Here is a 26618-nt window from a genome sequence, read left to right on the forward strand (position 1 = left end):
TGTTTTTTGGCGTAGAATCCTTTTGTTTTACTGCTCTGAAATTACCTTGGATGCCTTTAAAATATATCAACAATAATGACATCAGTCAAGTTGTACTACTTGACAAAATCACAACATTGACATCTTTTAGTGTAATATTCTAGTTACCATTTCTGTCCATGTACATTAATTTTGTAGACTATTCAGTCGGTGGAATTACCATGTTTCACATTCACTAGTCCCTACAAATCCATACAACTATGTAGGAAAGGGAAATAATATATACACTGGTCATTAATATATATATCATAATTTTCCTTCCTCCCATTACTTGAGCCTACGGCTGGGACTATAGTGTCAGTAGCGAGTTCTGTTATGCACAAGTTTCAAGCAGGCACTTGCAAATACATTGTATAGTTCCAGCTTTGCAGAAATTCTGTCCCCACTCGCACCAGAATTTGATACCACCATCACCGTTTTTGAACAACTCACCCATGTTAACCTGTTACTACACCCGGAATAGACAACACTCACAAAAGATTATAGTCTGGTTACTCTGGTATGGTAGACCCTAGGTACAGTGTTTTAGCCAGCATAACTTTTTCTTCCTTCATCTCTATTCTACTTGACGTAACATCATGTTGACGCTATCTCCTGCATTTTGAGGGGAAAATTTTGCTTGCAGACTAAGTAAATGACATCTCTTTTTCTTTACATGCTGATTTTTGTCCGTCAAAGATTTGGCAAAATTTTTGTCCGTCATGATGACAAAATTCCATCAAATGACGGAAACTTAGTCAAGACAGACACTGGCTAGAACACTGTATAGGTATAATGGGCGTCGCAGCAATGTTTTAATGTCATTATTTCTAGACTGCTAGAAGCTGAATGAATGTAGTAATATTATACACAATGATGAAAAGGTTTTGATAGATGGAGAAGAAATTTTTCAAACGTTTTGTGTGTTCTGTTGTGATACTTATTGTATCATATTTCAATAATTATTATGAAATCAAGGGTCCCACACATTTTGGTTGCAGTACATGTACAGTCACTCAGGAAACACTGTTTAGTGGAAAGGGGTCTAAATCGTCTGTCTGGGTGTTTCTGAGACAGGCAACAGCTGAAATGATGCTTACACAAATGCAACCCCTACAAGACATCAGTGTTTACTGAGAACCCTACTGAATCCCAAGCCTACCACTAGACTGAAAAGAGTCAAGAGAAGTGGACAAGTATCTGTACGTGACAAGATATCAGCACGTCAAAACATACTGATATCTAGACGTACTGCGTCTGTGTGAAACCTAGTTTTTGTTGGAAGTTTGGTCAACGTTGCATCAGAATTTTGCCTGTTTGCAGTTTTTTCGAACACAAGATTTGAAAGTTTTTGAGATGTCATCCGTGAATGGACATTGCAGGTTTTGCCCCAAGGGCACAATTACATTCTGCCCTACATGCCTTACAGAAATATGTACTTTATGGTAATTCTACCGAATACATCAATATATTTTTATATACATCAAAATCTTATTTCATGGCTAAACCAAGGCTCAATGATGCAAATTTCTATATGCTTTTCATTATATGTCAAGATGCTATAACCCCCGAAATGAAAGTGGTGAATTCCAAAGGAAACATAAGACAAATGGAGGTGACTGGAAGTAACCACTGTCTACAAGGGGTGAAAGGTAGAGATTGTTTATTGTAAGTTTAGCATGTTTGGTGCAGGTGGTGTTCAGATGAGGTACAAATCTGGGCTGGGAGACGGACCGTACCACATCAGGACCCCTGGGGGAGGAAGGGTCTGACCAGGTACAGTTTCTCCTCGCCACTCTGGCTGTTAAAGATCGGCGCCCGCTTGTAGTGCTCGATCAGCTCGTCCATGGTCATGAACGTCCGCTGTCCGATCTTCAGCCCGCCGCTGTCGATCTTCTGCACGCGGAAGTGTTTGTTTCTGTTGGGCGCCTTCAGAGAAATGGAATAGTCTCCCTCCTATAGGACGGTCAAACAACAGACATTAGCAGTGTTTCATTATAAGGATAGCAACACACATCTTATCAGTGGCAGATGGCTCTTGGGCTACAGAAAAACAGTGATAAAGATTTGCACCCCCTAGCAGCTATCAAAGGGAACTGCAGGGTTTTTGGTAGAGACTTCGGAAGAGGATTACCCCAGAAAGTATTTAACACATTTTTTTACTGAAGGGTCTATTAGTGTTTCATGATATGGCAGGAGAAGAACATGTTTGCGCCACCTAGCAGCTATTTTGAGGAACTATTTTGAGCCTTTTTGTTAGAGACTTTAGTAGTACATGTAACTAAAGAAAGCATGGATAGATTTTGGGCATGTAGATTCTATATTCAATTTCGTGCTTATTAATTTGCAAGAAAACAGCACTTGCAATGTGTGATTGCACTTTTAAGTACTATTAAAATATAGTAATAAGAACAATCTTGTGATAAATATCTCATAATCTAACCAGAAAGGTAACATTTGCAAAGCAAATGCATAATGTTTACCTTCGCAGATGGTCTGCTCTGTTAATTCTTACTCATTCAAACACATTCATACATATGGTCAGACAGGAGTCTAAATCCCTCCTGCTATAAAATTACAACATGATATAACCCAAGACCAGTTACCATGGTGAGAGACAGTCTGGTTCAGTTCATTGACCTTATTGGTTTAGAGAAGAAGAGGAAACAGAGCAGAAAACAATTTGTTTTCCTTTGGTAACATATAGGTAACATAAACTCACACGTAGAGATGATTTTGTCTATATGCAGACTAAACAAATAAGGTCAGGTTGTATTACTAATGCAAGAAGAGGAAATTGTGGCCACTACATGTTTTGAACTACATATAAACATTTGATGCACAGGAAGTCTTCACAGACAATGGAAAGTATTTTGCAGTTGTTTGTTTACTCACGTTGGACTCGCTGTCTCGCACCAGGAAATCTCCGTCCCCGCCGTGCTGGTTCAGCCACTGGTCGGCCTGGGTGCGTGTTATTTTCCCGTAGTACCAGTCTTTGTCGGGGAATGGCGGGTGGCGTGCTGGCGACGGCACGGCGGAATTCAGAGAAGTCGTGGAGAGCTGGGTGGTAATCCCCGTTACTGCGTCAAAGCTAACCGGCTGTGCGCCGGGGTCCACCTGTACGTAGTTTTTCGGTACCAGTCCGGTCTCGCCCTGCTGGTTTCGCGCTTTCCACCACTCGGGGTCGTCCTCCGGCTTCTCGATAATGTCCAAGAACTCCCCCTTTTCGAAGTTTAGTTCCTCCTCGTTTCGCGACGTGAAGGGATACAAAGTTCTGACTACACAGATAACGGGGCCGGCGCCGTTCGTAACTGCCGCGTTCGGCCCGCCTTTCACAGTCCCCGTCGACTTCACCCCGTCCCCACTGTCCTCCGCGTCTTCCACCACATAGTTGGACGGGAACCAACCGACCGTCCCATTATACTCGCCGCGCCACCACCCGTCGCTCGACTTTTCCATGACCGTAACTTTCCCCCCCTTCTCCAGCGAAATCTCGTCATCCCTCGCGGCCGTGTAGTTGAACTTAACCGTGGCCATGATGTTGAGTTGATGCGACTCGGACGGAGAATCGCGGCCTCTCACCGACGGTTCCGCCTCCTGTTTCCCCGATCTATCACTCGGGTTACGCTGCACCTTGTTCTTTATCCCAAATATACCCTTGATGGATTTCCCCTTTTTACTGTTCTCCCGTTTGACGTAGTTCGACGGCACGTAGCCGACCTGGTTCTTGGCGTTCTGGACGCGCCACCACGAGCGGGTGTCGTCCAATAGCGTGAGGCGCTCATTCTTCTTGATGTCCAGCTCCTGGTCCTGCTGTGCCTCGTAGTTGTACTTGGCTACGACAACCTCCTCTTTCTCCGTCATCATGGAGTACAACTCCTGCACAGGGCAAATAAAAACAGTCAGGGTTTAGACAGATATTTCATTTCATTAGACATCCAGGTATGAGATAAACAAGAAAACAGTTACTCAAGCAACTGACTATGGATAGAGTTTGAAAACTCTCAAAAGTTTCAAGTAGCAATATACTTTGATAAGTTTTCGTCGGTGACTGACAAAATGTAGTAAATGACCAAAGTTGAATGGCTGACAGTTCTCAAAATCAATCCAGTTGCATGAGTAACAGTTTTCTTGTGTATCATGCATTAAAAAAAACTTTCAGACTTCAAGGAAGTTCTTGGGTTTTCATGACCTTGAACTGTTGTAGTTCACCCCATTTCCTATGTCCTTCAGACCTGTCATTCTGCCTGTCAATCTTCTCGCACCCACGTGCTGTCAACCTACTCTGTCCAGACAGATACCTCAGGTCAGAATTTCATAAAGCCACAAATATTTCTCAAAGTAACAGTGACACCCTGAGGGGCACCTCATAGCAGGATGACCTGAACTGAACTGGTTTATAAAACAGTGATCAGCTGTTAGAGTTACAGGCACAGTAAAGTTGTGTATTGAACTCCCCAAAGAGAGCCCATGGAAAAGAAAAAGACTTTTATCCTGGATGGAAATATGTATGTGTGGGTGGGGGGTGGCCATGGCTTTATCCCTCGCAAAATGTCAAAGCTACAACTGAGGGATCTGTACTGTATTGTGTTCTTTCCTCACAATCATTCATATTTATCAGAGAGGAAACATGTAGGCCTGGGTATTTCCTGTCCTGGTTTAGGTTCTGCTGTTTGGAGCTGCAAGGATCACGTTTCCAAGAAACATTACATTTGGTAAAGCCGCTTTTTAAAGGTTAGAAGAGGAAAAAACTCAAGATCTGTCTTGTGTATCTACTGCTATTCCTCATTCTTCAGACAAGGGTGGCAAATCATTCGAGAAAACATCTGTAGAATTATACAATACAGACTGATCTGGCAGCATCTAGAAATCTTGATTGGAGTATTAAATTTTGTTGACAGAGACTCCAATCAGGATGCCGTTAATGTCTTTGGGTGGTTTCCCATTTACAAATCCTAAATTTCAAGTCAATCCATGGATCTAATTAGTAATAACTAAATAAAGTGACATGTTTAAATTAGTTAGACCGTATAATTAAAAGGTGAATCATACTTGTAGCAGACCACCAGTCCTACATGTACTACAAAAAACAAAAGCTGACACAAACAAACGCAAATAATTATAGATGGCAGCCAAACGACAGGAAACAACTTCAAAGTTTCCCACCAAGACTAGACCCGACGATGACTCAAGCACGTAAATAATCACCTCAACACTCGGGAGGCTGGAGACAATACCAGGGGTGCTTGAGACTGTTTCTCAAGACACAAGGAGGGGGACTTTCTTGGTCATAACAGGAAGACGAGTCCCCCTGCACCAGGGCAGCTCAGGAAGGAGAGGGGAGGGTGGGATGACACAGGACTGGACCAGAACCAAACAGGAAAACTAAAGGTCATCTCAGGAGACATTCTGGAAATCACTCTATTTTTGTAGAGACTTAATTTTGATGAAAAAGGAAGGGAGATGTTTAAAGTTTGCAACTGAAACAATTCTGTAATACTAATACAGTAGTATCACTAGTAGTAGAAATTGGGATCCAGGGTAGAAATTTATCCATAGATTGCAAAATCTGTGCTGTAAAATGAGGAAAACATTGCCATCAGGCATTGTCAAGTGTTGGCCTCTGGCCACAGTTTTGCCCATACAACATTGCAAGGTTGCCAACATGCAATTTTGTATATGCCATAGGGTCTGGAACTGAACCTAAACCTCTACTCTTCAATCCGGACCTGAACCTGAATGTGGGTTTAGGTACACATCACTGGTGTGAGGTAGAACACGCGATATCAGAGAACAGAAAAACCAGGGGATTGACCTTCTGTTCATAAGTCCGTACTCACTTCCCTAATTATGATGGTTATGTTAATCACCTGCTATGATTAGTATGAATGTACAGTACAACCATCACAATACTCCTTCTGAGGTCACTGACCTCCTTCATGGAGTAACAAAGTTTCTGAAGACATGACTTTTCTCCACAGGTGGCTCTTAGTCTTAGAAGGACATGAGGTAGAAGCTAGAACACAACATATCAGAGAAGAGGAAAAACAAAGGACTGAGCTGCTGTTCATGAGTCTGTAGTTACTTCACCTGCAAACTTAGGGACACAACCGACCACAATACTCCTTCTGAGGTCACTGATCTCTTTCACGGAGTCACTAAAGACTCTGAAGACATGACTTTTCTCCACAGGTGGCTTGTGGAGGACATGAGGCAGAAGTTAGAACACAAGACATCAGAGATGAGGAAAAACACAGGACTGACCTGCTGTTCTGGAGTCTTACTTCACCTGCAAACTTAGGGACACAACCGACCACAATACTCCTTCTGAGGTCACTGACCTCCTTCACAGAGTCACTAAAGACTCTGAAGACATGACTTTTCTCCACAGGTGGCTTGTGGAGGACATGAGGCAGAAGTTAGAACACAAGACATCAGAGATGAGGAAAACCACAGGACTGACCTGCTGTTCTGGAGTCTGTAGTTACTTCACCTGCAAACTTATGCCATAAGTTATGGACACAACCCACCACAATACTCCTTCAAAGGTCACTGACCTCTTTGACGGAGTCACTAAAGACTCTGAAGACCTGACTTTTCTCCACAGGTGGTTCATGGAGGGACACGAGGCAGAAGTTCGAACAGGAGACATCAGAGAAGAGGAAAAACACAGGACTGACCTGCTGTTCTGGAGTCTTACTTCACCTGCAAACTTAGGGACACAACCGACCACAATACTCCTTCTGAGGTCACTGACCTCCTTCACAGAGTCACTAAAGACTCTGAAGACATGACTTTTCTCCACAGGTGGCTTGTGGAGGACATGAGGCAGAAGTTAGAACACAAGACATCAGAGATGAGGAAAAACACAGGACTGACCTGCTATTCAGGAGTCTGTAGATACTTCACCTGCAAACTTAGGCCGACTTTAGACTGACGACGGTTAAATAGTCGTACGGATGTTTATCGTCAAGATGTTGCCGGCGACAGTATTTTACCACCGTCTAAAGACTATCAAAATATTCCCACGACGGTAATCCTCGAATTGTCGTCACTACCACCTCGGACCTTCTCCACAGGTGGCTCATGGATAGTGGGAGGTAGAAGTTAGAACACGAGACGTCAGAGAAGAGGAATACCGCTGGCTTGACCTTCTGTCCATGAGTCTGTAGTTACTTCCCTAGCCTGGGGGTCTGGAGGGGTTTAACAACTTCTCACAATGGACCCATGAGGACATGACAGATCACTTCATTACACACCACTCCACACCACCAGCCTTGTTAAGGTCCGGGGAAAGTTGCCTGTTTGTCACAACAAGTTAGGACACTACCCATGTGACACTTCACACATTGTAACTTCTTTCAAGGCTCAAAATCCTTTTGTTTTTTTCTACATACCTGCACTGGTGCATGTAACACTGAAAATACCTGCACCACTTAAAATCTAGGAAGTATGGATCACACTAAAAACTGTTCAGAAACCATTGCCATTATTTCTTTTATACTTCATAGGTGGAAACTGTCAATGCAGCCAATGAAAATCTGTATATCACCATTTAAAGTACATATAATTGTACCAAACAATGTGTATGAAAGCAAAAGTACATCTTATGGGTTCATTCCATAAAAATCATTAAGTCAACACTTCATCTGTATCTGTATAACTGGTATAAACAATCTACTTTGTAACATACCAGCTTCGCAGGCATGCGGCATCTTGCTATAAATACACCGAACAACTTGTTATATCTTGTTATACATCTACAATTGTTTAAAGCTATCCAGTGAAGATGCCCCAACTGTACTTGGTGGCAACAACTTCCCCACTACAGCAAATTATCACACAAATCACCGAGACTGATACATGGAAAGGTCAGACTGTGAGTATTTCATAATTGGTGTAGTTCTCCCCCAAACACAAGGCCAGTGCCTCACACAGGAAGACGGGGGCAGTTGTCAGGTCTCACATGTCCTGTACAGCCTCCAGCCATCACCTTAGCACATAGACAGGCTGGGACTTCTGGCTTGACAACTCTTTTAAAGCTGCATTGTGTACCATTAGGACAATACAAAAATCTATTTTCTGGTCACTTGTTTATAAATAAGTTGAATCAACCCTACTCCATTGCAAATAAGTGTCATTGAAGAAGTGGTGCCTTATGATTTTGTTTAAAAGCTAGAAACACAGCTGTCAGCCATGTTTGTTTACATTCTCGTAGTTTGTGGTGGCACCACAAACTGAGTGCGCCTCGTGTGGGCTGTTTTAGTGTAACCATACATGTCAGAAGTGTGAGAAAACTGTAAAAAATATGTTGAAAAGTGGAAGTAAATTACAAAAAAATATTTCAATTTTCGTTGCAAAAAAAAAAAAATGTTACACTTACATAATATCAATTCAGTTTTTAGCTGTTTAGTAGCTAGCACACAAAAACTGGGTATTAAAACTGGAAAAACCTAATACAAGCATAGCCCAAAGTAACAAATGGCCACCTACAGAACCAAGGCAAAAGCAAAAGAAAGAAACAAACGTTTTAAGTTTGACTCCACTCTGAATATCTTGCTTGGTGTCTCCTTCAACTCTATAATAAACTGCAAAGTTCTGGGTACTAAAACATAACGTTGAAAAACCTATGTAGCAAGAACACCCAATGGCCACCTACAGATCCAAAAGCCAAACAAAGAAACAAGTTTTGAAGTTTCATTCCACTCTGAACCCTTCTAGAACATGGAAGACATGATAGTACAGACACTAAGTCAGCATATCAAGCGTTATGAAATACAGGTTGAAACTGCCGGCATATTCCTTACCTCAGGTTGGAGACAGTTAAAGCAGTTGAGGCTGTACTTGCTGGCATCTGTGGTGAGAACCATCTTTCCAACAGTCATACAGACAGAAAAGTCCGGCTCATACACCACAACCTGACTCTACAATGCAGATGTGCTACAGCAGTTGTCCTCAAGACATATACAAGCTTGTCTATTATTCCACAATACGATAGCACGCAAGACTAGCTTGTAGGTAGAAAAGTTCTTAGCTTCTAGGAGAACCAGAAGTTCAAAGACGATTCAGTCTAGTGAGCGGGTGGCCCAGGCAGCTAGACAGCATAGCAGCCCACATACAGTCTGAACAGGGACAGGACAGCACAGGTGGGAGGACAGACTGCCACCAGTTGTTATAGGCATATGACTCAACACATAGTCATCTGTCAGCATGTGTCCCATGTTTGGGTGGAGCAAACCATATGGCTGATACTACGGGGGTGCTGCAAGCATACCTTCCAAATCAATTTTATCTCAAACATCAAAAATGTAACTTCGACATTTTTACGGTTGTAAATATAATCAGTTATACTGCATACTGTAAGTTAATATTTTATCTCATACACCTAATGATGATGTAACGATAACTAATGGTGCTGCACACCCCTGAAGTTAGAAATGGTACAGCCCGGGGTGCCAGGGGACACCAGAGATCAATGACCCAGGATGAGGTCATCGCAGAAGTGGAGACAATCATGTAAATGTGAGTCCATCAGTGGTGGTTATCAGACATAATAATCACCTCCAACTCCCAAGGTTATCTGTGGACATGGGCTCCCCTGGTGTACCAGACACCTCAACACAAGTCTTCAACTCTGATAGATTCACATTCAAACTTTTCTTACTGTTTAAACTTAAAGTCTTTAGAAAAGATACCTTACCTTAAAGTTTCTGCAGACATTTCAGTTGCTATAAACATTACTATTATTGTATAACTGTAATATTGTCTACAGTTTATATACATAGCGTACACCAATATAGACCTTCATACTAGCTTCAGAATAGAGACAGTGAAACTAAATCTTTCAAAATAGAGACAGCAAAACAAAATATCTTCTGAATGAGGAACTCTGTCTGATATAGACATTAACTGCCATTTCTTGGCACATTCTTGTCATCATTTCATACTTGATGCTTTGAAAATACCAGAAACAAGGTATGAGAGGAGTCACTTTACTTTTTGGTACCACACTATCACCAATAGCTAGAACCAGCCTACAATATGAAACAAGCTATAGTAACTGCTTTTCATCAGTGACATCACATTTTTGCCTGAAAGATTATTAGCATGCTATAGGAGAGGGATCATAGGGTTGAAAAATGACCACACAAAAACTAAGTTTGATATCAACTAGGGTTATTATCTTTGAGTTATTATCTACAATCTATAAGCCTGTAACTTTCAATCAACTTTTCCATGAATAAATAAACAGTACACAATTCTTTTGTGTACTCCTGTGGCATCAGTCAGCTAAGGTGAGCCCTGTGATGTAACAATAGATTTCCCTTCAGTGTTCCAATCCTCCCGGAAAATCCTGAGATCAGTACTTATCACCAGGACACACAGGTGGAAGGTGTAGTGTTGAGGGTCTATATGGGGGGATCCTGTGTTAAGGGTCTGTATGGGGGGATCCTGTGTTTAAGGGTCTGTATGGGAGGGTCCTGTGTTAAGGGTCTGCTTGGGGGAATCCTGTGTTAAGGGTCTGTATGGGGGGATCCTGTGTTAAAGTTTGCATGGGGGATCCTGTGTTAAGCGTCTGCTTGGGGGGATCCTGTGTTAAGGGTCAGTATGGGGGGATCCTGCTAATGCTTCATTGTATGTTTTAAGTAGTCGGCAACACTTAATGGTAAACTCAGGAAGGCTAGCAATGCTTAATGGGGTAAATATATGGGGGGCAGTCTGACAAAAATGGACATGCTCACGGTGGCGTGGTGCAGAAAAAAGTAGGCAAATCATTTGTTTGTGGAAATTATGAAATCATGGTGAATTGCCTGTGAAAAAAAATGCAAAATACAAAAGAAATGCAAATATTAAGTGATTTACAGTACCTCCTCACAGAAAAATGCATACAGACCCTCCAGCCTTGGAAGAGGAGCAATATTATCTTATCTCCATCAGCGAGCCAGAGATCTCTTTTAAACAGCCCAGGGTAAATCCATTGTAACTGAATCTCTTCATGTATTGTCATGGAAATGGCCAGTGCAGGCCAATTATCCAAACAAGGGGATAGAGATTACATCGTTTTGGTGTCATCTGTATAAATGTTACGACACCTGCTTATCTCACCTGGACAGGTGAGACAAATGAACAAGGTCATCAGAGGACACACCTGACAGGATGTAAACATAAACAAAACTCTTCATGTAGTAATTTTACATTCGGGAGGTCACAAATTATGACTAGATCATATTTGTAATACCTTAGATAGGGGTGGCGCACGCCCGGAAAATTTGTCTCCGGGACGTCATAAACAGTGAAAATGCATCAACTTTGGGGGCTTAAATCCTGTATATATCGTATAGAAACGCATCTAATTTTGGTATCAGTAGTTGGAGAATGTTGTGATCTATCTTTCTGTAAAAGATTTATTAAAATACCTTCAATTACAAGCGAGAAATATCCCATCGGGTACCGCGTAATTTCCGCGCGGCAGCCCAGGCCGCCATACCCCGCACGCGAAATGTAAACAACTCGGCGTCGGGAAAGCACATTTTCGGGGGCCGTGTGCAAACGCCCACGGTAAAGCTAGCTATCAATTTGTAGACAAGAATACGAGCTTCAAAATGATACCTCTCACCCGCGTGTATGATTTCCCTATCGAAAATTATCCCGATTTAAAATCTTTAAACCGCAATTTCTCGATTACGTACCCCCTAAAAAAATTTTAGTGGGATTTATTTTCGAAAAATTGAGAAGTTTGCCGTCATTTTGGTACCAAATTCGCATAGATTTGAGCACGTGGTGAGCCCGAAATAGGGGGCTACTTTTCCTACCGCCGCGACCAGTTTGGGGAAGAAGCCAAGATGGCGGACGCCACTGACGCCGAGGCGAAGCGTCGTGCCGGAGCCGCAAACCAGCCGGCATCCGACGACGATACGGTCACCACAGCCCACCAAAATACTGGTAAGTTATTTTTGTAGCTTTTACATGATTTTTGGCCGGATTAAATGTATTTTTATGCGGAATTTTTCCTTGTAAATACGAGATATACTAGGACATTGTTGTTTTTACCTTTGTCGAAATGACGCCCGAGTAGATTCAACTTTCAAGTGATATTTATCGGCATATACCCCGACTTTTTACTTTCATATTGTGATAGAATAAATCTAGATAAGTTATTTAAAGAAATGTTTTGGGGGAAAATTATTTGAACGCGTTTTTAATTAACTTATTCAGAACGTAAATTGGTCAGTCGATGCGGAAGTGATTTTCAATTAAACTCTAGCATGTGGGGAGGGGGGCGGCAGTGATAAGTCTAGATGTCGTTGGAATTTGTTTACGAAATCGTCCTTAATTTTCGTCATTAACTCATCTACTCCGCCACAACTTTTCTTAAAGCTACTAATGAGTATTTATTTGTGCAAAAAAATTATTTCTGTAACTTGTGTAAATGTAACATTACTAACAAATTGAAATTCCTTTATTAAGTTAAATCCTTAACTTTTTTTATTGTTGTGCAGTGTGTAGGGTGTACCATCTTGCATGTTATTATAAATATTTTATTAATGTACTTTTTTTTCTGCAGTAAACAAGGTTGGAGAGGAGTGTGCAAGAGTGGGAATCACTCCATCTGTTTTGGAGAATGGATGGAACAGTCCTGGAGACAGAGTACCACTGACAAAAATGATGGTGGTGGAGATCGAGGTGTACCGCCAAAATCAGCGGAGGCCCTTTCCTGAAGGAAAGCAGTGGTTGGAGCGACTGCTTGAGCCAGGCAGTTTTGACAGTGTAGATAACAAGGTTTTACAGTCATCTCTGAAAGCCTTAAAGGACAAGAAGACTTTGGCAAACAAGAAACAAAAAGAAACAGAGTTGTGCTGAAACGCTACGAAAACTAAGAGAGGAACTCTATGCACCACCCGCTTCACGTCAAGAAAGGCCACAAGCTTCAAGCTCAGTGTTAGCTGTACAAGCAGCAAAACTCAAGAAACAAATGAACATCTGAAAGAGACTGTAAAGGAAAATGCAAAAACAATAAAGAAGTTGGTTGTCAGGGAAGGTGAGCTAGAGGCGAAAGTGTCAGAACATGAGAAGAAGAGTGAAGAAGATGCGAAAGAGATGAGGAGAAAGGAGAAGAACTTGAAACAAAGAGAAGAGAAGCTTAGGCTTGAGGAGAAGGAGAAAAAGAAAGCAAGGAACTTGTCCAGGAAGCTTACCCGTCGTGACACAGAGATCAAGAAGTTGAAGGAAGAGCTATCTGGACTGGGAGAAAATGCAGTTCAGCTAGGAGAAAGATTGTCAAAGGAAACTTTGAAGAAGGAGAAGTTGAGAAAACAAGTTGCGTATCACAGAACCAGAAAATCAGTGCAACAAGAAAGTATTTCTGCGATGAAGAAGGATATGCAGGACCTAAAGAAAGCAAACGCACAGTTGGAAAGCCAGCTACAGCATGCTGAACTGGAACTGGAACTTGCCCTAAGTAACAGACACCAGATAGCGTTGCGTGAAGGATCTCACCCCTCAAGCGCCTACACCAACCGTGTTCGTCACTGCATTATGAAACTGTACTCTCACGAAGTCAGTTCCCACAACGTTAGCCAGGTTATCCATGATGTGCTGACGACACTGTGCCAGTATGATGTCTCTATAGATGACCTGCCAGGGGAAACATTTTGCCAGCAGATAAGACAAGAGTCAGGTGTTGTGTCCCGATGTCAGGTCGTACAAGAAATGGAAGATTGTGCCGACGCAACATTGCACAGTGATGCCACCTCCCACGATCAAGTCAAGTATACGGGGTATCAGCTGACAACTGGACAAGGACAACACCGGACAGCTGGCATCATCAAAATGTCATCTGGTCAGTCCTCAGAGCAGCTTGAAGGCCTGAACTTCGTTCTGCGGAAACTTGCCATGCTGTCCAAAAGTGCTGATGACTGTACACAACATTCAAAGAAGCTGCTGTCAAAGATCAAAAACACAATGGGGGACGGTGCGGCAAGTCAGAAGCGTTTCAATGAGCTGTTGGAAGCATACAGAGAAGAGATCCTGCCCGATGTTGTAGAGAATTGGGAGGAGCTTGATGCAGAAGTCAAGGAGAGCATGTGCACCATGAACCACATGTATTGCCAGCTGCACGCGCTTGTCGGGTTCGCTACTTACGCGGATGAAGCTCTCCAGTCCCTTGAAAACATCTGGCGGGAGACGTCTGGAAAGCTTGGGGTAGAGAAGCTGAGAGAGTTCCAAAACAAGGACGGGGAGTACATCTGGGGGAAGGGAGACAGTGCTACACAACGCCTTATTAGAACTGTCTGCAACAGCATGGCACCTCGTGGCAACCAGCAGGCAGGCTGCATGGGGGAATTCAGCACGTATCTCAGCCTGAAGGGATCCAAGCGCACATCTCTGTTAAAGCCCTTCAAGGGAAACCGATTTAACATATTGTTTGAGTGTGCGGCTGGCGTGTACCACCACAGAAAGGACATTCAAAACATGTTTGGTGAGGGCCACCACAAAGCTGGCAACAGGCTGTTACGGGCAGTCCTTGCAGACATCTCATCCCCCCACTTCAGGCCAGTTGTAGGGCTCTTGGTATCCTATACAGCCATGTGACTGAGCCATACTGGCGACTGACGATGGACTCAAGGGTCCACATACTGGATTTGTCCAAGCAACTACAACATGCCCTGAAGAAGTTCCAGGAATGGAGTAGTGATGCCACTCCCCTGCTCAGTGCTGAGTGTCCACCTCTCTTCACCATCGGAGATGCTCCAGTCGAACCAGACAGAGCCACAGCTGAGTTCCATTCCCTGTACGAAGACACCGGCGATCCGCCGTCAGATGCCATGACGAAACAGGCTTTGGAGCTGACCCTGGCAAACATGATTGTGGTGTTCGAGAGACGGTTCCACCAGCAGCTGCACGGCAAATATCAAGATGGGGGGAACCAACAAGAGAGGGAGGAGATGAAGAATACATTGAAAACAAACATAAGAGGAGAACATGACATTGGTTACCTGTCACACTTACAAACATCCAAGCCATCCATCAGCATGATGGCCCTAGAAGGGCAAACAATGTTCAAAATGAACAAAACAGGCGAATGGCTGGATGAGCTGTCGACGACCGACCCTGACAAGTATGCTGCCATCCTCACAACGGCCAGGAAACAAAGGAGAGCTTTCCAGAAGATATACGATGAGCGACATGAAACAATCGACGAGACCAAGAAAGAAGCAATGAGACAGCGGGCTGCAGAGGCAAAGAAACAAGAGATGAAGAAACAACAACAAGCCACTGAACGGATGGAACGGCTTCAGGCCTATGGTGGACCAGTGGATGATTCAGACTCTCTCGATACATTCCTGCAGAAATTGTCAGAGAAAGTAAAAGGCAGAACCCTACAGCTGCAAGTGATCAAAGACCAACTCAACTATTTGAAAGCCCAGAAGAAAAGAGCCTGCCCTAATGACCTGTACAAATTCTCATCTGCGAGAAAACACTTACCCTGGAACAGCTCAAAGCCAACTTGCGTCAAATCCTGACCTACCCTGCCGTTAGCAACACCCCTGGTAGTGGTACTGAAGAAAATGAAGAGACACGTGCAGAGAGCCCGTTGCCAGGAGCAGACAAAGATGCAGATGATGCTGTTGCTCATCTTAAAGCTGCCTTTGCAGTAAAGGCTGTGGAAGCGAGGCAGAAGCAGGAAGTCCGAGTGGAGCAACAGGATGTGGAGCAACAGGAAGAGGATGTGGAAGATGAAGAGAGTGAGGATGGAGATAGTAGTGAGGATGGAGATAGCAGTAGTGAGGATGAGGAAAGTAGTGAGGATGACCAGAGGAGTGAGGGTGGACAAAATAGTGAGAACAGACAGAGTCGTGAGAAAATCAGCGACAAACCAAGAAGTGAGGACAGACAGAGTCGTGAGAAGATCAGCGACAAACCAAGAAGTGAGGACAGACAGAGTCGTGAGAAGATCAGCGACAAACCAAGAAGTGAGGACAGAGGGAGAAGCAAAGAGCAAAGTGAAAGTAGTGATGAAGAATCAGAAGAATCAGAACCACCAGCGAAAAGGCAGAGACTTGATCAAGTTGATGTCAGTTTTATTGTAAATAATTTTGTGGCCGTTGCATATGAAGATTCGTGGTACGTAGGTCGAGTGGAGGAGGTACTTGACTCAGGTCAGTTAGCTAAAGTCCTGTTCCTGACAAGGTCAAAACCAAAGTCTAGTGTTAGCAGTGGTGCAAAATTCTTCTTCCCAGCAACAGAGAAAACAGAAGACGTTGATTTAACTTTCGTGTTAGATTCCACGGTAGAAGTAGTGCCAGACATAAGGAGCAACGGACGGCTTTTCCAGTTGTGGGGATCCAACTCATCTGACTCTGAGGACATTGAGAGAGACATTGAGAAGAAGTACAATGTCTATTACAATAAGTACTTTGCTACTCTACTGCCAAGAAGCAGAGCCAGGAATCAGAAGACCTGCAGGGGAAAAAAGGGAAGAAATAAAGTTAGTCATGACTGTATTTGCACTAGTGGTCACATGAGAAATTTACAATGTCATAACCAATGTAGTGTCCAGCAAATTAGTCCATATTTGATGAATCAGAGAATATTTTCGAGGCCAGAAATGGATTCAGCATGTGGCAAAACCCCTGTATACCTAATTTTTGTCTTGTACTTACAATTGTATGGAAGATATCTCATTTACGCATATTTAATTAACGGATTCTAGTTTTATTACCCCAGGTAATCAATTTATCAACATTTCTGAAGGACATGTGTAAATTTCGAGGCCATATTTGGGTTCAGCATGTTTTGAAACCCCTGTATACTATGTTTTTTTCTTCTAACTTCTAAAATTAGTGAGATACAGTAATCTTGCATATTTAATTAGCCGACTTAGTTTCTGACCGCTGATTTGACCTTTGCCCATGACTAATTTTCATCATTTTCTGGAAATTTTTAAGTCAATGTAGCTCCTGAAATGATAAAGAAGAGTCTATGATTTTAATGTATATGTTAAAGTGGTGCTAATAAGAGAAGAAAATGTGCTTATGTTGCTTCTGACATGTTTCGTAATTACAATAATGACACATGGAAAATTGTCGCTTTTCATTATTTTAACGAAGTTCGGAGAAATTAGGTCAAATTTTCTAGCTTTCAAATGGCCATAACTCAATAACCGTATGTTCAATGTTGTTCAAATAAAAAGCAATGTGTTTCTCTTGTAAAGACCTGTCCAATGACATCTGGCTCATTAGGCTAGAATGAATATGAAATTTTGGTGTGGTACCCCTACCTTAGACATGCTGCATTCTATACTGATCATGTTATTGGAAAGTGTATGACAGTTGAGCACACACCACTACCAGTCGACTAGGGACCCTACTGTTGTGCCTGCAGAAATGTGTGGCCCAAGAGAGATGGGCACTGCCTTATTTACCGGAAATCGAGAGAAGAATTTTAACTTTTGACATACGAATTCCAAAATAAGCCAACAGGGAGCAAAAATGTAATTTTTTGTTAGGTATCATCAAGACCTACTACTGAAACATAACCTTCTTAGGCCAATTAATTTCTTGGTTAACAGATTTTTCTAAAAAATAATGGACCGGGCAGGCGAAACAAATAAAAACAAAACCAGGCCTAGGCATCCTATTATGGCCCAAAATGGTACAATAGGAGCCATAAAGTCAACACACCAGGCTGGTTCAAAATTTAAACAATGAATTTCGAACTTTTAATGATACCATTGCATTGAAAGATGGAATAACTGTAACAACTAGGATGAAAAGGACCGTTTTCAGCTGTTCCGGGCAAAATATGAGCATTTTGCAGTTGATTCTGAATTTTTATTTTTATTTGCAAATCAGAAAAAAATGAAGCGGGCGAATCCTTTAACCAAGAAATTTAATTGGTGTGGCCTAAGCGAGGGTAATAAGCTGACATGTAAGGTAATCTGTTCAACTTCAAGTTGGACCATCTGTTAACCATGTTGGTTCACATGTGGGGTCTAATCAGTACAGCCTGACCTTGACAATTCCTGACAACTGGGAAAAGACAGGAAAGCAGCCCCCAGGAAAGAAAACACTATCTTTTCTTAAAGCCACAAAATCTTGGCGCTAAAAAAGGGCCACCAACGAGCTACAAAAAAGTCTACATTTCTAAAAAGACATTCGTAAAGCTTTTTTTGACAATTCCAATACTGGTCATACTTATTAACATAAAGGCTAATAGCTGTAATTTTTGACCAGGTATGTCTATTATACTGAGTCATACATAGCTATCATATGCTGTTATGTCTGACTTTTTCAACAACCTTTTACAATATGTTCCCCATATTTTAAATGTGGGTAAAAGCCATTGACTGCAAATGTTACACATAAAAGGAACATTTTGTATTAAAAATGTTTCATTTTTTTTTTGGCAAAATTTTGTTTAACTTTAACCCCTTCAAAGCCAAGAGTGCTTGACTTTGCTGTTCAATAGATAAACCAGATAAGATCACAGCTGACTCCGGCACAAACGGTGGAAAACTTCCTCATTTCAAAATGCTTGGAATATGAATGTCATGGTTATCAAAGACTAGGATTAGTGTATAGCACATCCAATCATGTACAAGTGGTGTAGCCGAATTAATTTAGCAAAAAACCACAATCATTCAATTCACAAAACAAGAAAGCAGAGATTTCAGACTTTTGGAAATCAAGACCAGAGCATGTCCAGAACAAAAGATTTTAATAAAATGTTCTCCTGCAGTGCCAAGGTCAGCCACAAGGAGATCAACATTTGACCTTGATCTTTGTCTTCCTAAGACCTACCCACATACCAAATATCATTCCAAATATCATCACAATACTGGCCTTCTGAAGTAATGTTGACCACAGACGCACACACCAACAGACCAAAAACAATACCTCCATTTTCCACGAAGGTAATGATGCAAATATTTCCATCTTGTGTTTCAAAAGGTACATGTAGTAGATACACATGTATTATGTCATACCTGGGCCGCGATCACATTCTATACGGGTGTTCCGGCCCGTGTGATAACTAGCGGTACAGCCCGGGGGTTCTTAACGCGTACGGCCCGGGGCTTCCAAATTATGTTCCATATAACGATTCGAACGCGTTTCGCCCTAAACGCGTGCACCGCTTTCGAAAATTCGAATACAAAATTCGGATGCTGGAATTGATGTTGTTGCATTAGTGGGGATTCCGCCATCGGGCGATCCGACCCGCGGTCAGGCTGGTACCTCGGGCGATACGGAATACCCCGTGTTGTATTCTCTATGTATTCTCTACAATCTTCGGACAACGAAGCCAAGCCAAGATTCTCTATGTATCATTCAGGTCACCTCCTGCTTTCAGTCACAACAGGAAATACGTACTAGATAGTGACAAACCAGAACCTGTAACAGTCACTGACACAACTATATACAAGCTGTGAGTCAGCAACTAACACAGGGTCTTTCCAAGAACAACCACACTCTGACAGGTGCAAAACAAACCCAACATCAACAATCCTGATTCATCCACACCCTGTCAGGGTGAAGACAGAAGGATAATGAGTTAGAGATAACCTTTAACCTGTTCCACATGTATCATAACACCAACACTTCACAGGAAATGTCTACAGTACAATTTTCAAACTAGAAATAGCTGCTAAGGGACCCAAACTCCAGTCACTTCTTCCCTGGCCCAAGAGCTATCTACCATCCAAATTTCGCGACCCTAGCAAGTCCAGATCACGAGATATCAAAACCGGAAGTTCAGCTGCAGTACCATAACAAGTTGCCAGGGGGGCCAACATCTACTCATTTTGAGGTCCCATGAAGACCTACCCACCTACCAGATATCAAGATAATCTATCTTAGTCTTCTTGAGTTATAGTGTTGACACACACAGATACACACAAAGTCACACACAAGCTCCAATGAAAACATAACCTTCTTGGCGAAGGTAATAACTTCCATCTACACTTATGCAAATCGTGATTAAAAGTCCCTCCCCCCGGCGTTCCATCTGAGAGGATGTCCCCAACTGAAACTAGGTACTTATTTTCATCTGAGTGGAGTGAGGAAATAGGTTGAATGATATACCACTGACAATATTTCTGAAGTAACACAGCACAAGTACATTGTAATATCATACAGTCAACCTTCCTAGAGACTGACATTTGCATATTATTGTTAGGTATTAGTAAGTCGCTAAATCAAGCAGATGACTAACGTTACAATAGACTTTCGGTTCCTTACAACAAGGAAGAGAACAACAGGAAGTGACTTCAGGCAATGTCATACTTACCATTTATAAAATGATAAAGGCACTGTCTTGAAGAATTTTACACTTCAAATATTTTGAATCTACAAATCTCATTCAGATTGACACTCAAGACTAGTTTTGAACATAGTCGCAGATCGTTTTCTTTTTTACAAATTTTCCAACATTTGTAAATGATACAAAAGAAAGCTGAGAAAATTCCCCTATTTTTCTATTGTATAAATATACAAAATACAGTTGTAAATTGGTTTGAATCTGAACACAAATCTGTTTGAGGACATGACTAAAATAATAATGACACATGAAACAAACCATTTGTGGTCAAGGTGAGATACCATTGCTGTATTATTTCCAACAGAAATGCTATAAAAAAAATCCTTTAAAAAAACATTTCTCTATTTAACATAGATTTGGTCCAGTGTTTTATAGAGGATGGCATATGTACCATAACATAACAGGCAACAAAGGGAAACTGACATCATATAAATTAACTAGGCCCTGAAGGCACATTATTCTGGATCATAAACAGTTACTGTTAACATTTGGTCAATTATGCAAATTTAATTTTCAGTGAATTTCAAATTTCAGACAATAACCATTCTTTATGCAAACTTCAAGCCGAAAATATAGAATAAGATCTCTCCAAGTCATAAAACTTTCTTTTTAAATGATAATTCAAATGTTGCAAGTAGTATAACTCAGGTGTAGCAAGCCAGACTGTACCCCTGGTCAGAATGTACCCCAGTACATTTTGGAAAGGGGGTATGTTCTATCCTGCTACACTGGCATGGAATGACCGCCTGACTGACCCAACCTTGACTTCCTGTTCAGGGGCAACCCTACACTTCTCCTCATCTCTTTCAAGGTCATACCCAAGGTCAAACAGATGACCCTTACACCTAGACGTCAATAGGGGTTACTGGCTGTCATAGTAAACATGGCTGCTTGAAAAAATAGACTTTCTCTGAACCATCATAGGCTTTGCGTTAAAGGCATCCAATGCAATTTCAGGGTGGCAGAACAAAAAATATTCTGGATGAGAAAATCTGCCTGGTATTGACATTACTGCCTTTTCTGTCATCATTTCAAACTTGAAGTGTTTGAAATTGCCATAAAACAAGCTATGTCAGAGGAGTCCATTTATTTTTGGGTACCACCAATAAACAGCTAGAACCAGCCAACGATGTATTATAAAACACAAAACCTTAATTTGTCACAACATCACATTTTTGCCTCACACTACACTCAGTATGCTATGGGATAGAGTTGATTCAACTTACTACAGTAACTAACACATTAATTTGATTAAAAGAATGACCAGAAAACTAACTTTCATACTTTGAAAATCCAGTTTTGCTATCCAGAAGATGCCTTCAGCTTCAAGTTATGTCATATGTGACCTTTTCATGTCAGGATGTGTTGTTTCCTGATGCAATAGTTCAGAGGTTACAATGGGTTAAATGACCTTGAAGTTGATTTTTCTAAACAACTCAATGATAAATGAAGACATACCTTCAGCTGAAGACCACAAAACATGACGACCACTTTTGGTGTATAACATTACTTTCAGTGTACAGTAAGGTGTGACCACAATCCAGCAGGCACGTGTTAGAGTGTCCTGTTGTACGCATGCCCCAAACAAGGCAGGAAACCCACAGACATTGTTCAAACAGTAATACTTCCTATATGGGTTAGGTGGGAGGCATTCCACAACCAGGTGTTTAAAGAAGTGTTCTAACTAGTCTGAAATCTTTTCCCGTCATCTCAATTTTTGGGGGTATAGGGGCATGCAACCCCCAGGAAATTTTGAAATCTTAACCCTCTGAAATCCCATTTTATGCATTTTGAGGGACAAATTTTGCTGGTAAACTGAGCTTAAAATTTAAATGACATCTCTTTCCATTATCTTTATTTCACATGTCAATTTTTGTCCAGATGACAGATTGGGCAAATTTCTTGTCTGTCATGAGCAACAAAATTTTCTGTAATGCCAGGTGCTGGCAAATGAAATTGGTGTAGCCTAGAATGGTCTGAGGCCACAGCAAGTAATATTTATGGATGACATCAGCGCATGCAATAACTTTTGCCTGATTTTGGAAAAAAAATTTTGTTGCCTTCTGACAGTGGTCACCATGCCGAAAATGGGCAAAGATGTCTGTTGCCATGCCGGAAGGTGGATGGCAGATAACTATGAAGAGAGGAGACAAGACAAGGCTCTGATTTAATGTTTTGTTTCCTTCTTTCTTTGATGCAGTGATAATCATATGTGGTGCTGGCTGTGTATATGTGATGTTCCCACTGAATCAAAACCATTTGTGCAATGATTAAGTCAAAATTTTAAAATGTAGGAACCTTATTTTTTCGGCCCGCCTTTTTTTTTTCGCCCGCTCGCATTGGATTTGGAGTCTGAGGATGATGCCATCCATAAAATTTACTTGCTGTGGCCTAATTTGGATGAAACATGGATCTAATCTACATGTTAACAACCCTGCCATGTGTTCTTAGTTGTTGATCACCCTATAGAATGCAATGTACTGACAATACACTGAATAGAGACCATTTGTCAGTTTGCCCCCCTCCCCCCTTCCACCTGTTCCCAAATGTTTACAAACCACTGACCAATGACTCCTGTTATTTCCAAGTCAATTTCTGCACCCAAAATATCTCAAACATGATATCACAAATTCATTTCTGGAAGAAATTTTGTCTATATTATTGACTGGAATACCGAAATTTTTTTAACAAAAGGGTCTAATAGGGGTTAAGTTATAAACAATTTTATAAGGCTGACATCTGTTACAATTTAAGTCATACTTCAAACACATATTTACATGTACCAAAAGACATCACGTAATAATAATAGTGTTAGTAATATTCCAAAATTTTAACAAAATTAATACAATACAAACGTACAAGGAAAGACATAATAGTTATGATACAACAAGGGAAAATGCAGCAACTATAATTATTGTCCTTTTGCCTGTTTTGATTTTTTCTTCATATAACAAAAGTTATGATGTATGGTACATTATGGCAATTTTTTGCCCATTTTCAACCTTACCCAAGCTGCTTTTTATTGATTCATTTCTGTTACATGACACTAACAACTATATAATACAGTTATAGCTCTGTAAAGTCCCTTGGGAATAGGGCCAAAGTGACTCATGCAATATGTCATAAATTGTCAGAATTACAGATCAATTTCACCTGTACAGTATATATTTAGTCTTCATATAAAATGTTATATGGCTGACATATTAATATATTTCCTTCTAAAATTGTGCTAAAAGTGCTAGTCTTACTTGAAAACAGGTAGGCCTAGGACCAAGTCTAGGGACCTACCTAAATAGAGACTAGACAAAAAGGTTCACATATACGGTGGTCATAGAAAAGAAACTTGATATATCATAAAAATATACATATCTAAAGAACAACATCCAACAGACAATAAGACTAGGGATAGATTCAAAAAGTGACAAACAATATCAATTATCGTAAGAAGCAGAAAGTGTACCTTTGATATACTAATTCCCATGTTTCCACACCTCCAGACCACTGTGCCTTTAACTGGTCAATGACATACATGTCAAAATCCCTCCTCATTAATTATGCATGTGGGAGGACCTGCATGGGGGTTTTGAACCACAGGCTTTTATTTTTCAGTCATGACTAAAGGTCCAGTATCGGAGACAGATCTTCTTCCCTAAACTCATTTTTATAAAATCCACAACACCATTCAAGGAATTTGCGAATGGTATACACCTATCCCCCTTCAGAGTCCCTTTTTTTTATTGTCGAACCTTTTCTTACGACTCAATCTTCGGGTAAAGACATACACATATAACTTGTCTTCAACTTGACAATGGCATTAAATCTGTTGTACAATATTTTATCTCTGCTCTAAATTTAATAATTTGTCATGTTTTGGTCAACGTGTATGAAACAGTAGCCAATAATTTCCGTAGCCAAGAAATTTGAGATAAATATATAAGATACAGCCAAACCTTTTTTCATAAAAAAAATTATATCCTAAAAATTTGTAAAATAAAGAACAAAAGTCATGTCACAATACCCTGTAAACCATTGGAAAGATTTCTTATTGAACTAGAAACACAGAGTTGCTTTGTAGTTATAAATTGTACTCAACTGCTATATGTAGTCATGAGTAAAGAAAACAAAGGTTCGGTAGACAATCAGTGGCAGTGTGCCTGTTTCTGGAACAGGCAATCTCACATCATTGTGCTGACCTAAGGCGGACCAAAACAATCTAATTGGTCCAGTCCAATCTTTTTTTTTTCAACTCAGCGTACATTTTTAACCCCGTGTGGGAGGTCATTAACCTCTGACGGAGAATTGTAATCAGTTGTGTCTGTACGTTCACAGTCGTAACTCGCGATCTCTTTGCTACTTTGGTAAGTACTTTGGGATGTGGTCTGCTAGTAAACTGCGCAAGATGATGTACATTTTTTTTAACTCCGTGAAAGAGGTCAGCGACCTCTGATGGAGTATTGTGGTCGATTGTGTTCTCAGTTATATCTCAGGATCCCTTTGCTGCATTGGTACTGTATGTATGCAAGAGACGACATTGTTTTTGCATGTGCAGGTGGTATTTCAAGTTCTAGTCGTCTGCTAGTAAACTGCACAAGATGATGCACATTTTTTTTCTAAACTCCGTGAAAGAGGTCAGTGACCTCTGATGGAGTATTGTGGACAGTTGTGTTCTCAGTTATATCTCAGGATCCCTTTGCTGCATTAGTACTGTATGTATGCAAGACACGACATTGTTTTTGCATGTGCAGGTGAAGTCCTGATGATAAAGCCTTCTAATTACTCATGTATGTAGTACTATCGCATTTTTACCTCACAGATATCAGTATGCTATAGGATAGAGTGGATTCACCTTACTACATTAAAAAAAATGACTTTGACAATCCAGTTTTAATGCCCTGAACTTGCTTTAGGTGCCTTTAATGGTAATGGCTGACCTCCCCCGCACACACACACACAACCAACTAATGCCACCATCCAAAATGACAAATGCGACCAATGCCGACCATACTAATAAAACCAAGAAAGGACAAAGTCGGGATAAAGCGACAAAATCTGCAGCCCCCAGGGTGGAATTTATCGCTGCGCGACCTTGGGAGAGATAACTACAGGGATAACCTTGGACTGCAGCGCAGTAAATCTAGTTAGTCTGGCAGTGGGAACACAATTTCCATTCAAACATGGTCTGAAATTATGTTTGTGAGCAGTCAGGCAGTCCTGTCAGGGACATACATGAGCACAGTACCCCCACCAGGCTGTTGGAGTGTAGGGGCCCCCTACGCCTTGATTTGGGCCCCCTATACTGTGGTTTAGCCCCCTACACTGTCTTTCAAACAATGTAGGGGTGTTTCTTTTTGGGGAGACTGATGGAACCAAAAGTAAAATAAAATTGGCAAAAAAAAAGCTATAAACAAGGACTTTGTCCATCTGTAGGCAGGAAATATTATCACAGACTTACAAGTTTAGTTAACCATTTTTGGGGGAGAATACCAGACCCCCTACTGTGGCAATGTCTTTTGGACTGAACACGGAGAGTTGTCCTTCTGTACCTGACCCTTACACTGACTGTGAACAAATTCACTACAGGGCTCGAAATTCATTTTTGGGAATAGGTGCACTGCTGCACCCAACCTGAAAAATTAGGTGCACAAATTTTTTTTTGGGGTGCACCATATAAAACAAAACATAATTCCCAGATCTTTATGCACCTCTTCTAAGCTTGAATCTGAAATGGGAGCTAACGTCAAAATCTTACACAAGAACTACAATAAAAGATTTTATTATTTTCCTGATGCTTAGATGCCAAGAATATCCTGCATACTATTATTTAAAAAATGTACAAAAAATACCAACAAAAATATTTGGGTGCACCAGTGCACCCACAGAAAAAAATTGGGTGCACAGCTCCAAATTTGGGTGCACTAAGGTGCACATGCACCCAGTATTTCAAGCCCTGCACTGTATACTAAAGTGTTACAAACAGATAGATAGTATTTACATGCAAGAGGCATGAACCCAGTCCTTTCAAACTACCCTACCCTGATGGATAAATGCTGATTTATGCATTTCCAAAGATCATTAGCTATCCCTGGGGAGTCCAGTCAAGACAAGGGTGTCAATAGGACAGGTTTACAGTACATTAATCACAGTATGATAAATATGTATTATTCTGATGGACCTTCTGTGAACTGTCCAAAATTAACAGTATGTTTCTTTGGAAAAGTACAACAACCACCTATGCCTTGCTCAGAAGCTGAAACATTACATAATTTTTGATAAAATTCCTA

The 26618-nt window shown here is 41.1% G+C and overlaps 3 protein-coding genes across 4 annotated transcripts in view; 2 read left to right on the top strand and 1 right to left on the bottom strand.

The window, feature by feature from the left end:
• Positions 1 to 713: 713 nt before the first annotated feature.
• LOC109463797 (cytoplasmic protein NCK2-like) overlaps positions 714 to 26618 on the bottom strand; it is a 29777-nt gene continuing 3872 nt past the window's right edge. The window contains exons 1-3 of one of the 2 annotated variants that reach the window (XM_019760663.1): positions 8826 to 9028; positions 2914 to 3897; positions 714 to 1974 (exon numbers count right to left, since the gene is read on the bottom strand). In XM_019760663.1, coding sequence (XP_019616222.1) covers positions 1762 to 1974; positions 2914 to 3897; positions 8826 to 8903 — 1275 coding nt within the window. In that variant the 5' untranslated portion in view covers positions 8904 to 9028 and the 3' untranslated portion in view covers positions 714 to 1761. Of the gene's footprint in view, positions 1975 to 2913; positions 3898 to 8825; positions 9029 to 26618 lie in introns of those variants that run through there. The other variant, XM_019760664.1, reaches the window with a different exon arrangement.
• Positions 11270 to 15480, top strand: LOC109463788. The gene is made up of 2 exons (XM_019760651.1): positions 11270 to 11961; positions 12584 to 15480. The coding sequence occupies exon 2, from the start codon at positions 13117 to 13119 to the stop codon at positions 14608 to 14610; it is 1494 nt and encodes a 497-aa protein (XP_019616210.1). The 5' UTR covers positions 11270 to 11961; positions 12584 to 13116; the 3' UTR covers positions 14611 to 15480.
• Positions 14634 to 17292, top strand: LOC109463746 (protein IWS1 homolog). The gene is made up of 2 exons (XM_019760593.1): positions 14634 to 15383; positions 15479 to 17292. Exons 1-2 carry the CDS (start codon positions 14634 to 14636, stop codon positions 16730 to 16732), a joined length of 2004 nt encoding a protein of 667 aa, XP_019616152.1. The 3' UTR covers positions 16733 to 17292.

This window comes from Branchiostoma belcheri, unplaced genomic scaffold (genome assembly GCF_001625305.1).
Source record: "Branchiostoma belcheri isolate BF01 breed outbred unplaced genomic scaffold, Haploidv18h27 scaffold13, whole genome shotgun sequence".
Lineage (NCBI taxonomy): Eukaryota > Metazoa > Chordata > Leptocardii > Amphioxiformes > Branchiostomatidae > Branchiostoma > Branchiostoma belcheri.

Coding starts and splice junctions, on each gene's coding strand:
- LOC109463788 (XM_019760651.1), top strand. CDS start 13,117: ATGAGGAGAAAGGAGAAGAACTTGAAACAAAGAGAAGAGAAGCTTAGG.
- LOC109463746 (XM_019760593.1), top strand. CDS start 14,634: ATGGACTCAAGGGTCCACATACTGGATTTGTCCAAGCAACTACAACAT. Junction 15,384..15,478: donor TGCAGAAATTGTCAGAGAAA/GTAAAAGGCAGA, acceptor TGACCTGTACAA/ATTCTCATCTGCGAGAAAAC.